The following is a 15383-nucleotide window of genomic DNA, read 5'->3' on the forward strand; positions in this document are numbered from 1 at the left end:
TAGATGCAGACTAACGAGCAGATCTGATATGATGCAGGTGTTAGTTTTGGGGATGAAAATTTACAGGGTGATTCCATAATTTTTTCCTCAGAATTGAGTGATTCCATATTTTTTTCCTCTGCTTGGTCTAAAAAAGTAACCGTTACTGACTGCCACAATCTTTTCTTCTTGATTTCTTATAGTATTTCTTAAAGCCAGAAAGTTGCCATTTGAAATGACTTTAGTTTTGTGTCATGTCTGTGATCTGCTTTTTTTCTACAAAATTAAACAACTGAATGAACATCCTCGGAGGCCGGTGATTCCATAATTTTTGCCAGGGGTTGTACATTCTGTTGGTAATGATCCAAATTTCTAGACCATAATTGAGGCTTCTGGCTTGACTGTGCTGTCACTAGTGACCCCAAGACACTTAAACTCTTTAATTGTGCTCCAAACTCACAGAGAATAATCTACCAGTTTCCAGCAGAGTACCACAGCCTCAGGTTTGGAGTTACACAATCTCAAGGCAACTGCTTTCCCATGGTTACAAACCATCCCAGTGTGCATGGGAGGCCATTTTTTTTTTTTTTTTTTTTTGCAGAATGGAATAATGGACACTCTCCATCCCTTTGTTCTGTGATGAGATTGTGTTTGTGAAAAGCAAAAATAGAATCTGTGTGCATGACGGAGTCCAACACTGACCAAGAATGTATTTCATTTTCTGTTGAGGATGCAAACACAGCTTTCAGTATTATTATACAACACACAATAGTCCATAGCAAGATAGCTGACACTCCCGCAGACACACTGAAATTGTCCACAAAGCACATGTAGGCTAGACTCCTGTAACAGCTTCATGATTATTGCAAGAAAAAAGACCATTGTACCTCATGAATTTTAGGTTTTGCAGGCTCTTGGAGTCTCCTTTCCTTCATCCATTTTCAGGGGGCCTCAGTAGTGTGATACCATAACTCAGCTGTACGCTGTCGTACTGCTATTTTAAAATGGGAATCACATCCCCTTCTGCCAAACTGGAAAGAATGTTCTATATCCCCCCACAGAATTCAAAAGACTGTCAGCCAGGACAATTAAAAAAAACTCACCAAGAGGCTGTCCAGCGATGATGCGGGCATTTTCTCCTGCCACAGCCGCTCTGGCATTTCTCTCATTTATGTACTGTACGAAGGCGTAACCCTTGTGCACGGAGCAACCCACAATCTTGCCGTACTTGGCAAAGATGACCTCTATATCGGTCTTCTTGACGATGGCTGTGTTGAGGTTGCCAATAAAGACTCTGGAGTTGAGCGAGCGAGGGTCATTCTTGTTGGTAACGTTGCTGGTTTGGGTTTTACCAGTCATCCTCCTCTAGTTGCCCTCCTGGGACACAGACAGAGGGGAGGAGACAGGGCTTTAGTGTTCCTGGTCAGGCCAACTCCTGACAATTCTGCTCCTAAAGAAAGGACACTGTTAGTATGAAGTTAGCTTTCCTACATGAGGTCAATCAGTCACAATGGTTTCCAGTAGTTTGTTGCTGAACTCAAGCGGTGACCTTTCACATTAAGATAGTGGTGCAGAGGCATCTTTTGTGGGATGAGAATTAGGGTTAGGGCTATTTTCAAGTAAAGAAGTATGTGGCTAGTACTAGTGGGCACAGCTAACCTGAAGGTTAGCTTGGATAGCCAATAAGCAGCTAACTAACAAGTTAACTGTGACAATCCTAAACTGAACTAAACATTTCACTGACACTACTGACAACCGTTAACCGTACGTATTCTTACTCCCAAAAGGCGCAGTATTTTACACTTGGTCTGTGCCCCTTTCTGTCCTGATGTGAGGAGTTAGGTAGGTGTTTTTTGACAGCTACATTAATTCTCGTTTACAGTGCAAAGAACTATCTGCTTCACTTCTCATCAGGTAACATTCATCTATGTTTTGGTAATGCTATGGTTATGGTTAAGGCTATAAGGGTAAGGGTAGGGGTAGGGTTAGCATTTCCCCGAGCATCACACCCAACTCATCACATACTGACGCTGGGTTAACATGAGTTGTTTGCATCAAAATGTGAGGACTTGGGTGTGAAACCTTAACAGCCAACCCTGAAGCATAAACATGGGGTTCCCAAAAAGGTTTAACATACAAAGATCAGATGATGATCAAGATGTACATAAATAGTTCAATGAACAAATGAAATAGGGCACTGCAGTATCGTTTTAACCTTGCATGATATCGCAGGATTTGACCACTTACGGGGACCTCCACTCCATTGCTTCAGACTTCAGACTACAGACAACTTTATTGATCCCAAAAAAAGGCAATTACATTTACACTCCAATTACCTCAGACAAGATACAGCAATTAATCCACAATTATAACTTGTTTACCATAATAATGGCCCACATCAAAATTAAAGACAACACATATACATTTGACATTGTGTATGTGTACTAAACTTGAAACAGTCCGTCGTCCGAATTGAGGTAAAGTGGGTGAAGGCCGCTGCAACTGGAGTCGCGCCGCTGCTAGCTTGGGGGGAACGGGGACCTGCCGCAGCTTAAAAACCGCGCAGCCCCCACAATATATACACAGCATAACTTCACACGGATAAATGGTGCACTGTTTTGTTTTCAGCTACAATCACCGAAGCAGTCGCGAAAGGTTTTTTTTTTTGGTTCCCAGCAGAGAAAAAAGATGATGCGAGTGGGAGACGTTGTGTTGGTAAGTGTTAGCCTACATAGCTAACCAGAGTAGCTCCATTCTCTCACCTGCAAAACCACCTCGACACATTTGTACTCCAGGTCATAAACAAACTGCAACACATGTCCACTTTCCCACTGCATCGTCACTTTTTCTTTGGATTATCACTTTGTTTGAATGTAATTTGCCCAAACACCCATTGAAAATGCCATGATTTATCCCCCATTCGTGCCTGCCCACAAATGAGACTGCGGTGCCCAATTAAGCAGTTTATGTTTAACACACAGTTTATTCACAAAACAGAAAGTATTAAACAAATAAGAATGAAGTAAAATGCACATGTAAAATAATTTTAATAATCAAATTCATGCATTTACTCTAGCTTGACCGTCTCCTTCTCCTTGAGGTGATACTTGATGGTGTGATGTGTCGATTTCGCTTACTGGATTAGTGTACAAACTCCAGCAGGAACAAACATCTGATTTTAGGGTTTACAATTGTTTCTGACAATTCAGCTTTAATATGGACTGACTTAAACATAGCTGAACTACATTTAGTGAAACTCCAACTTAGCGCCAAAGCTAATCAGTCAATAAATTAGCTTTGCTAATTAGCTGTTAGCTGATGAGCAAAATTGTGCCCATCACTGATGGTTAGGGTGTGGGTTATGTTAGGGGTAATTTTAGTGATACATTCATAAGACTTTTACACATGCTTCTGTGATGTGAAAAGTAAAAATCTCTCCTCCTTTGATCACAGATGCAAAAGGCTACCTTCCCAGAACAATAGCGATGAAATGTCAACAATGATATTGTGTTATATCTGTACCTTGGGATGTACCCAAAGCTCAAATAACACACTGAGGAATTGTCCATGGACCTGGGAAGGTTTACTTTGTCTAAATTATTTAGAAGGTCAGCATCCAGCAGTTCTACATGCTTATATTACACACAGTTGGTCACGGTTGAAGTTGTATCATTTGGTAGCTGAATGTGACAACAAGAAGCAGCTACAATACAGTTTGTGTGGTGCAACACTTTTCTCTGCTTTCTGAGGAAACCAAGCGCAGTAGCTGTCAGTGGAAAAGCTTTGCCATCTCAATGCCCATATTGTTGCACGCCTGTTTCTTTGTGTGCCATTTCACTGATCACAGAAAGCGTAGGCTGTAATTCAAGTAACAGTTTTATTCAGATTTTTTTTGTGCTGTCACGATATCAGCGAACATTAGCATTGGCTTTTGTACACTTTCCTAGCAATTATTTCGAAGTAACCTTTTCATAACCTGAATGCCAGCGTTATAAAAGATGTTTGCCTGCAGGATCAAGAAATCCATATCTGACAGAGACAGCAGCATACGATTGAACAATTAAAGTTCTGAGCATGACAAATGCCTCTATATTTGATAAACGTTGACATCAATTTGACAGACAGACATAAAATAGATCAGATAAAAGATCCTAAATGTTCAAATTTAATTTTACAATTGATTTTCTTTCTGTTTTCTAATGGTTATGCGGTTCACATTTCAAAATGGATTAGTGCATTTAATAATCTGACTCCCTATTAAAATAAAAGATAGTCAATACATTCCTCCTCTGTGTCCTCGTCCATGACACATGGTGATGACAGCTATTCATCACTGAGATGAAGACCCTGAATAGTGGATCCAATCCTCAGTAAATAGGATCAGTAACCAAGGTAAAACTGATTTTGGAATATCATGCACACACATTTTCTCATTGATTTTTTTTCTCTCATCTCCAGCTTTCATTGCAGTGGGTTTTAGATTACCACAGCACTGACACGGTTCACCTCCTGAGCACTGTCTCTGGTGCTTTTATTTTGTTGCTTCTGGTCCTTTATCTTTCTGTGGCTTTTCTTCCTGTGCACATTGGGGGCAGACCATGCACCTTCTGAAAATGTAACCTATAAATGTAACTGCAAAATCGCAAAGTTGCAAAGTTATTTGGTAATTAAGTTGAAAGTTATACATTATTTTTGTATTATACAAGTTCAAGTTAGGGTTACGGTTAGGGTGAGGTACAAGCTTGGCAGAGAGTGCACACAACATCAGTGGCAGATTGTGCATGTGGCAGAGAGTGCATGTTCTCTAGCCAGAACTTTCTTGCTTTTTGAGGTTATTTAACTGTTAATAGCCTCTCACTCAGTACCAGAACCTCTACCTCCCATGTCTTCTTGTGTAAAAGCCCCTTCACACATAGTATGAATAAGTACAAATCAGGGCGAATCACGGCGGAACAGCTAGTATGATCGCGTGATGAAAACATCAAGCCTACGGGCAGGCGTGAACGAACCCGCTGCAACGGTGTCGGGCGAGCAGGAACACAGTGCGAGCAGCTGGGATGTGTTGCGCCACATCGCGCCGCTGATGTGGAGAACAATAAAATAAAAACCAGCTGTATAATTAGTGAATATCACTGGGTTGAAATAAAAAATAAAAGGGGATGCAATACAGAACCCCCCGGTTAAATAACCCTGGTTAATAAAAAAAGAAATGCCACTCACTGGATTCGAACCTGCGACTTACAAAAAGCTTTGATTACCAGACAGAAACTTTGCCACTGCACTATAATCACTGTCTTATAACTGGAGCATGAAATGGCTAAAATCAACAAGGAGTTAAATGTATTTTTTAAAAAAGAGAAAAGAGCGCCATGATAACTGACTATCAATCAATCAATCAATCAATTTTTTATATAGCGCCAAATCACAACAAACAGTTGCCCCAAGGCGCTTTATATTGTAAGGCAAGGCCATACAATAATTGTGTAAAACCCCAACGGTCAAAACGACCCCCTGTGAGCAAGCACTTGGCTACAGTGGGAAGGAAAAACTCCCTTTTAACAGGAAGAAACCTCCAGCAGAACCAGGCTCAGGGAGGGGCAGTCTTCTGCTGGGACTGGTTGGGGCTGAGGGAGAGAACCAGGAAAAAGACATGCTGTGGAGGGGAGCAGAGATCGATCACTAATGATTAAATGCAGAGTGGTGCATACAGAGCAAAAAGAGAAAGAAACAGTGCATCATGGGAACCCCCCAGCAGTCTACGTCTATAGTGGCATAACTAAGGGATGGTTCAGGGTCACCTGATCCAGCCCTAACTATAAGCTTTAGCAAAAAGGAAAGTTTTAAGCCTAATCTTAAAAGTAGAGAGGGTGTCTGTCTCCCTGATCTGAATTGGGAGCTGGTTCCACAGGAGAGGAGCCTGAAAGCTGAAGGCTCTGCCTCCCATTCTACTCTTACAAACCCTAGGAACTACAAGTAAGCCTGCAGTCTGAGAGCGAAGCGCTCTATTGGGGTGATATGGTACTATGAGATCCCTAAGATAAGATGGGACCTGATTATTCAAAACCTTATAAGTAAGAAGAAGAATTTTAAATTCTATTCTAGAATTAACAGGAAGCCAATGAAGAGAGGCCAATATGGGTGAGATATGCTCTCTCCTTCTAGTCCCCATCAGTACTCTAGCTGCAGCATTTTGAATTAACTGAAGGCTTTTTAGGGAACTTTTAGGACAACCTGATAATAATGAATTACAATAGTCCAGCCTAGAGGAAATAAATGCATGAATTAGTTTTTCAGCATCACTCTGAGACAAGACCTTTCTGATTTTAGAGATATTGCGTAAATGCAAAAAAGCAGTCCTACATATTTGTTTAATATGCGCTTTGAATGACATATCCTGATCAAAAATGACTCCAAGATTTCTCACAGTATTACTAGAGGTCAGGGTAATGCCATCCAGAGTAAGGATCTGGTTAGACACCATGTTTCTAAGATTTGTGGGGCCAAGTACAATAACTTCAGTTTTATCTGAGTTTAAAAGCAGGAAATTAGAGGTCATCCATGTCTTTATGTCTGTAAGACAATCCTGCAGTTTAGCTAATTGGTGTGTGTCCTCTGGCTTCATGGATAGATAAAGCTGGGTATCATCTGCGTAACAATGAAAATTTAAGCAATACCGTCTAATAATACTACCTAAGGGAAGCATGTATAAAGTGAATAAAATTGGTCCTAGCACAGAACCTTGTGGAACTCCATAATTAACTTTAGTCTGTGAAGAAGATTCCCCATTTACATGAACAAATTGTAATCTATTCGACAAATATGATTCAAACCACCGCAGCGCAGTGCCTTTAATACCTATGGCATGCTCTAATCTCTGTAATAAAATTTTATGGTCAACAGTATCAAAAGCAGCACTGAGGTCTAACAGAACAAGCACAGAGATGAGTCCACTGTCCGAGGCCATAAGAAGATCATTTGTAACCTTCACTAATGCTGTTTCTGTACTATGATGAATTCTAAAACCTAACTGAAACTCTTCAAATAGACCATTCCTCTGCAGATGATCAGTTAGCTGTTTTACAACTACCCTTTCAAGAATTTTTGAGAGAAAAGGAAGGTTGGAGATTGGCCTATAATTAGCTAAGATAGCTGAGTCAAGTGATGGCTTTTTAAGTAATGGTTTAATTACTGCCACCTTAAAAGCCTGTGGTACATAGCCAACTAACAAAGATAGATTGATCATATTTAAGATCGAAGCATTAAATAATGGTAGGGCTTCCTTGAGCAGCCTGGTAGGAATGGGGTCTAATAAACATGTTGATGGTTTGGATGAAGTAACTAATGAAAATAACTCAGACAGAACAATCGGAGAGAAAGAGTCTAACCAAATACCGGCATCACTGAAAGCAGCCAAAGATAACGATACGTCTTTGGGATGGTTATGAGTAATTTTTTCTCTAATAGTTAAAATTTTGTTAGCAAAGAAAGTCATGAAGTCATTACTAGTTAAAGTTAATGGAATACTCAGCTCAATAGAGCTCTGACTCTTTGTCAGCCTGGCTACAGTGCTGAAAAGAAACCTGGGGTTGTTCTTATTTTCTTCAATTAGTGATGAGTAGAAAGATGTCCTAGCTTTATGGAGGGCTTTTTTTATAGAGCAACAGACTCTTTTTCCAGGCTAAGTGAAGATCTTCTAAATTAGTGAGATGCCAGTTCCTCTCCAACTTACGGGTTATCTGCTTTAAGCTACGAGTTTGTGAGTTATACCACGGAGTCAGGCACTTCTGATTTAAAGCTCTCTTTTTCAGAGGAGCTACAGCATCCAAAGTTGTCTTCAATGAGGATGTAAAACTATTGACGAGATACTCTATCTCACTTACAGAGTTTAGGTAGCTACTCTGCACTGTGTTGGTATATGGCATTAGAGAACATAAAGAAGGAATCATATCCTTAAACCTAGTTACAGCGCTTTCTGAAAGACTTCTAGTGTAATGAAACTTATTCCCCACTGCTGGGTAGTCCATCAGAGTAAATGTAAATGTTATTAAGAAATGATCCGACTGAAGGGAGTTTTCAGGGAATACTGTTAAGTCTTCTATTTCCATACCATAAGTCAGAACAAGATCTAAGATATGATTAAAGTGGTGGGTGGACTCATTTACTTTTTGAGCAAAGCCAATAGAGTCTAATAATAGATTAAATGCAGTGTTGAGGCTGTCATTCTCAGCATCTGTGTGGATGTTAAAATTGCCCACTATAATTATCTTATCTGAGCTAAGCACTAAGTCAGACAAAAGGTCTGAAAATTCACAGAGAAACTCACAGTAACGACCAGGTGGACGATAGATAATAACAAATAAAACTGGTTTTTGGGACTTCCAATTTGGATGGACAAGACTAAGAGTCAAGGTTTCAAATGAATTAAAGCTCTGTCCGGGTTTTTGATTAATTAATAAGCTGGAATGGAAGATTGCTGCTAATCCTCCGCCCCGGCCCGTGCTACGAGCATTCTGACAGTTAGTGTGACTCGGGGGTGTTGACTCATTTAAACTAACATATTCATCCTGCTGTAACCAGGTTTCTGTAAGGCAGAATAAATCAATATGTTGATCAATTATTATATCATTTACCAACAGGGACTTAGAAGAGAGAGACCTAATGTTTAATAGACCACATTTAACTGTTTTAGTCTGTGGTGCAGTTGAAGGTGCTATATTATTTTTTCTTTTTGAATTTTTATGCTTAAATAAATTTTTGCTGGTTATTGGTGGTCTAGGAGCAGGCACCGTCTCTACAGGGATGGGGTAATGAGGGGATGGCAGGGGGAGAGAAGCTGCAGAGAGGTGTGTAAGACTACAACTCTGCTTCCTGGTCCCAACCCTGGATAGTCACGGTTTGGAGGATTTAAGAAAATTGGCCAGATTTCTAGAAATGAGAGCTGCTCCATCCAAAGTGGGATGGATGCTGTCTCTCCTAACAAGACCAGGTTTTCCCCAGAAGCTTTGCCAATTATCTATGAAGCCCACCTCATTTTTTGGACACCACTCAGACAGCCAGCAATTCAAGGAGAACATGCGGCTAAACATGTCACTCCCGGTCTGATTGGGGAGGGGCCCAGAGAAAACTACAGAGTCCGACATTGTTTTTGCAAAGTTACACACCGATTTAATGTTAATTTTAGTGACCTCCGATGTGCGTAACCGAGTGTCATTACTGCCGACGTGAATTAAAATCTTACCAAATTTATGCTTAGCCTTAGCCCGCAGTTTCAAATTTCCTTCAATGTCGCCTGCTCTGGCCCCCGGAAGACAATTGACAATGGTTGCTGGTGTCGCTAACTTCACATTTTTCAAAACAGAGTCACCAATAACCAGAGTTTGATCCTCGGCGGGTGTGTCGCCGAGTGGGGAAAAACGGTTAGAAATGTGAACGGGTTGGCGGTGTACACGGGGCTTCTGTTTAGAACTACGCTTCCTCCTCACAGTCACCCAGTCGGCCTGCTTTCCCGGCTGCTCGGGATCTGCCGGAGGGGAACTAACGGCGGCTAAGCTACCTTGGTCCGCACCGACTACAGGGGCCTGGCTAGCTGTAGAATTTTCCACGGTGCGGAGCGGAGTCTCCAATTTGCCCAGCCTGGCCTCCAAAGCAATGAATAAGCTACACTTATTACAATTACCGTTACTGCTAAAGGAGGCCGAGGAATAACTAAACATTTCACACCCAGAGCAGAAAAGTGCGGGAGAGACAGGAGAAGCCGCCATGCTAAATCGGCTAAGAGCTAGTAGCTACGCTAAGCTAGCGGATTCCTAAAAACACGCAAAGTGAATAATGTGTAAATAATTTAGAGGTGATTCAGCAGAAGGAGTGCTTTAGTTAAGGCACGTAAAGATTACACTGGGAAACAAATCGTAATCTAGATAACTAGATCAATCTAACTGCGCAGATTAAACAGCTAACAGATACAGAAAAACATCGCTGTGCTCCGGAACAGGAAGTGATACAATACCGCAGTGAGAGCCAACCACCAGTAGAGGCAGGGTTTGTTACGGCATACGAGGTCTGTCAATAAAGTATAGGTCCTTTTTATTTTTTTCACTGAAAACCAGTTAAATTTTTCGAACCGTGTCCACTTCGATGTGTCTCACAGGTTTAGAAAAAATTTTGATCAAACAAAGCGCCAGTCTCTCAGCAACTTCTCAGACAAAGGAATTCCGACGACGGGCTGGACGACTCCTCCCACAAGGAGTGCTCACAGGCGAATGACGTCACCGACAGGCGTGGAAAAACTCACGCATACGCACGAGGGTTCAAGCATGTCTGACGTAAAAACATTTGAATGAAAGCCATATAGTTTTTGAAAAAAATAAAAAGGACCTATACTTTATTGACAGCCCTCGTATTCTGCTGATACGTGACTGAAAGTGGTGTATTTGTCACACTGTTGGCTTGTCATATAGTCCTGTGCCGTTTACTGATATAATAATTGACTGTTGTGATGGACCATCTCCCTGTTTTCCCTGGATCATTTGTTTTCTGTCTCCTTCACTGTGTTGTCGAAGATTCCTTCTACTGTGTCCTTCAATCCTTCCCTGTCGAACATCACTGAATAAAGACTGTGCCTTTTACCAGCCTGTGTTGTTCTCTGTGTTTGCGTTTCCATACGTGCTAAAACCATTACAAGTGCAGCCATGCAACCAATCTGTAGCATCAGTGCATTGATATTACATAATGTTGTTATGGTTAAGTGACAAATGATTAAACAAAGCTTCCCAAACTCTGTCTTCATGGATGAGTGCCCTGTATGTCCTATATCTGCCTGCTGCTTCTCCATCTGACAATCTAAAACAGGTATTTTCAGTTGACCAAAAGATGGGCTCCATTTCCCCAAAGCTAAGATGATCTTAGTCCCATTGTCAAAGTCTTTACACCACCATTTTGGCCATTAAATTTCACCTCATTTTAAAGTGACATTGCAATCTGTTGATTTTGATAATCCTGATCAATAAGGCAAAATATTGTTGCTGTCGATAATACAAATTGCCTTCACACGACTGACCTGTGAATTGATCAAAGTAAAATGTCAAGAATAGCAGCAGCTGCCATATTACAGAGGTGTGACATGTATTCTATTTCCTAAAATGCTGTTATGCTGAACTGCATCAGATTTATAATTATTATTATATTATCATTATTAGGTTTACAGTTTCGCTGCCATGTTTAGTGGAACAACAACCTTATTTATCATTGCGGACACATCAACTCTTCAACTACAACTGAACTCAATGCTAGACTGCCTGATATCTTAGCTTCATGTTTGGAAAATGCCCAATCAGTAGACAGTCTTGTGGACAGTTTAAACTCAGTGCTCAAAACTACACTCGACATGCGCAACCTATATTAAAACCACGCCCCCACAAAACACAATCACCTTGGTTCAATAATTGCTTGCGTGACCTTAAGCATAAGGCTAGAGGTCTAGAACAAAAATGGCATAGTTTAAAATTAGAAGTATTCCACCTCGCGTGGTGTGATGCTATCTTAGACTATAAGCATGCACTACTGACTACAAAGGGTGCCTATTACTCTGATTTGATCAACAAAAACAAGCACAACTCAAAGTTCTTGTTCCACACGGTGGCAACACTTATTCGTGGACAACCACCTGTGAGTCGCTCTCTTTTTACAGCACAAGATTTCTTAGATTACTTCGAGAAGAAAATCGATGACATTAGGTTAAACTTATCCCAGCATGCTTTAACCCAGCCACTACACCCTGCTATTGAGGTGGGTGCCATCACTGACGTATTACCTAGATTTACAGAATTTTATAGTATCTCACTGGGTGTGCTGACAAAACTCATCTACAAAAAGCACAACGTGTTCATTTGATCCTATACCAACAAAACTGTTTAACGACCTGTGGCCCACTCTTGGGCTGACCATTCTGGAAATTATTAATCTCTCATTAACCACTGGATCTGTTCCTAAATGTTTCAAATCTGCAGTGAGTAAACCATTACTTAAGAAATCTAATCTCGACCCTAGTATATTGAAAAACTATAGGCCAATATCAAATCTATCATTTTGCTCTAAAATACTGGATAAGATGGTTTCACAGCAGCTCACGGACCACCTTACTGAGAATAATCTCTTTGAGCCACTGCAGTCAACTTAAGTGAGACAACTCTCACTTAAGTGGTGAATGATCTGCTTACAATGGATTTGGACACCATTACGGTTCTGGTGCTGTTCGATCTTAGTGCTGCGTTTGATACCGTGGATCATCATATTCTACTCGATAGGCTGGAGAATCATTTTAGGATTACTGGGAATGCCCTTGCATGGTTGACATCATACCTGACCAGTCATTCTCACTGTTTTGTACATTAACACTACATCAAACCTTAGTGACATGAAAGTTGGGGTTCCACAGGGGTCCATCTTAGCCCCCCTGCTTTTCTCCCTTTATATAGCACCCCTTGGGCACATATTGTGGAGTTTTGGGATTATCTTATATTATATATTACTATATATTATATGCAGAGCAGGCTGCGGCCTCAACTTTATCTTCAACCCCAATTCCAATGAAGTTGGGATGTTGTGTAAAATTTAAATAAAAACAGAATACATTGATTTGCAAATCCTCTTCAACCTATATTCAGTTGAATATACAACAAAGACAAGATATTTAATGTTCAAACTGATAAACTTTATTGTTTTTGTGCAAATATTTGCTCATTTTGAAACGGATGCCTGCAACACATTTTAAAAAGGCTGGAACAGTAGTATGTTTACCACTGTGTTACATCACCTTTCCTTCTAACAACACTCAATAAGCGTTTGGGAACTGAGGACACTAATTGTTGAAGCTTTGTAGGTGGAATTCTTTCCCATTCTTGCTTGATCTACGACTTCAGTTGTTCAACAGTCCGGGGTCTCCGTTGTCGTATTTTGTGCTTCATAATGCGCCACATTTTCAATGGGCGACAGGTCTGGACTGCAGGCAGGCCAGTCTACTATCCGCACTCTTTTACTACAAAGCCACGCTGTTATAACATGTGCAGAATGTGGCTTGGCATTGCTGAAATAAGCAGGGACGTCCCTGAAAAAGACGTTGCTTGGATGGCAGCATGTGTTGCTCCAAAACCTGGATGTACCTTTCAGCATTGATGGTGCCATCACAGATGTGTAAGTTGCCCATGCCATGGGCACTAACACACCCCCATACCATCACAGACGCTGGCTTTTAAACTTTGCACTGTTAACAATCTGGATGGTCTTTTTCCTCTTTTGTCCAGAGGACATGACATTCATGATTTCCAAAAACAATTTGAAATGTGTACTCATCAGACCACTGCACACTTTTCTACTTTGCATCTGTCCATTTCAAATGAGCTCGGCCCAGAGAAGGCGGCGGCGTTTGTGGATGTTGTTGATGTATGGCTTTTGCTTTGCATGGCAGAGTTTTAACTTGCACTTGTAGATGTAGCGATGAACTGTATTAACTGAGAATGGTTTTCTGAAGTGTTCCTGAGCCCACGCGGTAAGATCCTTTACACAATGATGTTGGTTTTTAATGCAGTGCCATCTGAGCGATTGAAGGTCACAGGCATTTAATGTTGGTTTTCAGCCTTGCCGCTTACATGTAGAAAGTTCTCCAGATTCTCTGAATTTTCTGATTATATTATGGACTGTAGATGAAGGAATCCCTAAATTCTTTGCAACTGAACATTGAGAAACATTGTTCTATGGACTTCTAATCACACCAAACTTATACTGGTCCGAAAACAACCATATTTTATGACAGAAATGAGGTCCAGGTTGTTAAAAGCAGCATTTCTCCTTTATTTCGTGTGGCCTTATGTACACATTTTTAAAGAAAGACAGGAGCGTGTTCATGTTGGCTTATTAGTGCAGCAGATAACTGAAACAATCCTTCAAATGGTGATACAAGCATCAAATTCTGCACAAATACAGCTGGAGCAAAATTAATGGAGCAACTTTAACTTTTGACCCCTGTACAAACTGAAACTGACCTTTGTCACCATTTTTGCTGCTTTTACCTCATAACTCTATAACATTCAGTCACAGATTGTCCAAACGATACCTTTTTTGGAATCTTTATGATCAGGCAAATAATGTGGTGTAGTTTTCTATATGATTGGAGGATCTTTAATTTAGACCAGGGGTGGGCAGCTTGTTCCAGAAAGGACCAAGAGGGTGCAGGTTTTCTTTGCAGCCACTGACTCCACCAGGTGATTTCACTGATTAATATCACTTTGAGCAGATGGAATCTGTTAATCAGTGAAATCACCTGGTGGAGTCAGTGGCTGCTAAGAAAACCTGCACCTTCTTGGCCCTTTCTGGAACAAGTTGCCCACCCCTGATTTTGACCCTTGTGTAATTCTTCAATTGACCCCTACCTGGCTGCCTATTGAAAATTCAAGTGGCCAGTCAGTTTCTTTTTTTAAAGAGTTCATGTCTATGGATTATTTGTGCCAAATTAGATGTTTGTATCACCATTTGCAGGATTCCCCTGTATATATTCTCTTATCTGCTGCACTATGTATAAAAAGTAAGATGCTGCTTCTCAGTGTTTCTCAATTGCCCTCAAAAGTATTGGAACACTTGGATTTATACTTTGGGCACTATGGAACTGTTTGGTTTGAATGAAGAACAGAAATTCACTTGTTTTCTTTAATATTGTTTGTTTTTTAGTTTTTTTGTCATGTTATTTGTTTGTTTTTGTTTTTTTGTTTGGGTTTTTTTGGGACAATGTGCCTCTAATTATGAACTGATTACAAATGGAGTGAGTGCTTTGATGGATGGTCACGCCCCCCTTTAAGCATTATGACACCTGGCTCTTAGTATTTAGGCTGTACCATCTACGATTCTTCAGGACTCTGATGAAGATGTGATGCTCACATCCAAACGTTAGTCCCTCTTGTTTGTTTGGCACCTTAATAAATTTTTCAGCACTTATTTCTGTGTTGCACCAGCTGCTTTTTTCCTTTACAAGTCAGTCCTACCTGGTTGCACCGGATTTTTTGTGCTACACAGAAGCGCGGAGAACTCTCTTTTTTTGTTGTTCATTAAATATCTTGTCTTTGTGGTGTATTCAATTGAATATAGGTTGAAGAGGATTTGCAAATCCTTGTATTCTGTTTTTATTTACATTTTACACAACGTCCCAACTTCATTGGAATTGGGGTTGTAAAGTCTGAGTCTTTTAGTGAAGCTTAGGGCTAATGGCCGGCGACCACCTTAGCATTTCTTCTGTTTTTCTTGTTGCTTAATGCTGACAAATTATACTGTATTTTTTGTCTTTCTGCTGCATGTTTGAGGTGCGGCTCCATCCAGAAATGGGAGTGGGTGTCTTTTTCTGCAGGCCTCCTGTTCTCTGT

The 15383-nt window shown here is 40.6% G+C and overlaps 1 protein-coding gene across 2 annotated transcripts in view; it reads right to left on the minus strand.

Moving 5' to 3' along the window:
* LOC117506954 (RNA-binding Raly-like protein) overlaps positions 1–15383 on the minus strand; it is a 448208-nt gene that overhangs the window by 236942 nt on the left and 195883 nt on the right. For both annotated transcript variants that reach the window (XM_034166639.1, XM_034166632.1), the window contains exon 2: positions 1083–1356. In XM_034166639.1, the coding sequence (XP_034022530.1) occupies positions 1083–1338 (256 nt within the window). In that variant the 5' untranslated portion in view covers positions 1339–1356. The remainder of the gene's footprint in view (positions 1–1082; positions 1357–15383) is intronic.

The sequence above is a fragment of the Thalassophryne amazonica genome, chromosome 1 (genome assembly GCF_902500255.1).
Source record: "Thalassophryne amazonica chromosome 1, fThaAma1.1, whole genome shotgun sequence".
Lineage (NCBI taxonomy): Eukaryota > Metazoa > Chordata > Actinopteri > Batrachoidiformes > Batrachoididae > Thalassophryne > Thalassophryne amazonica.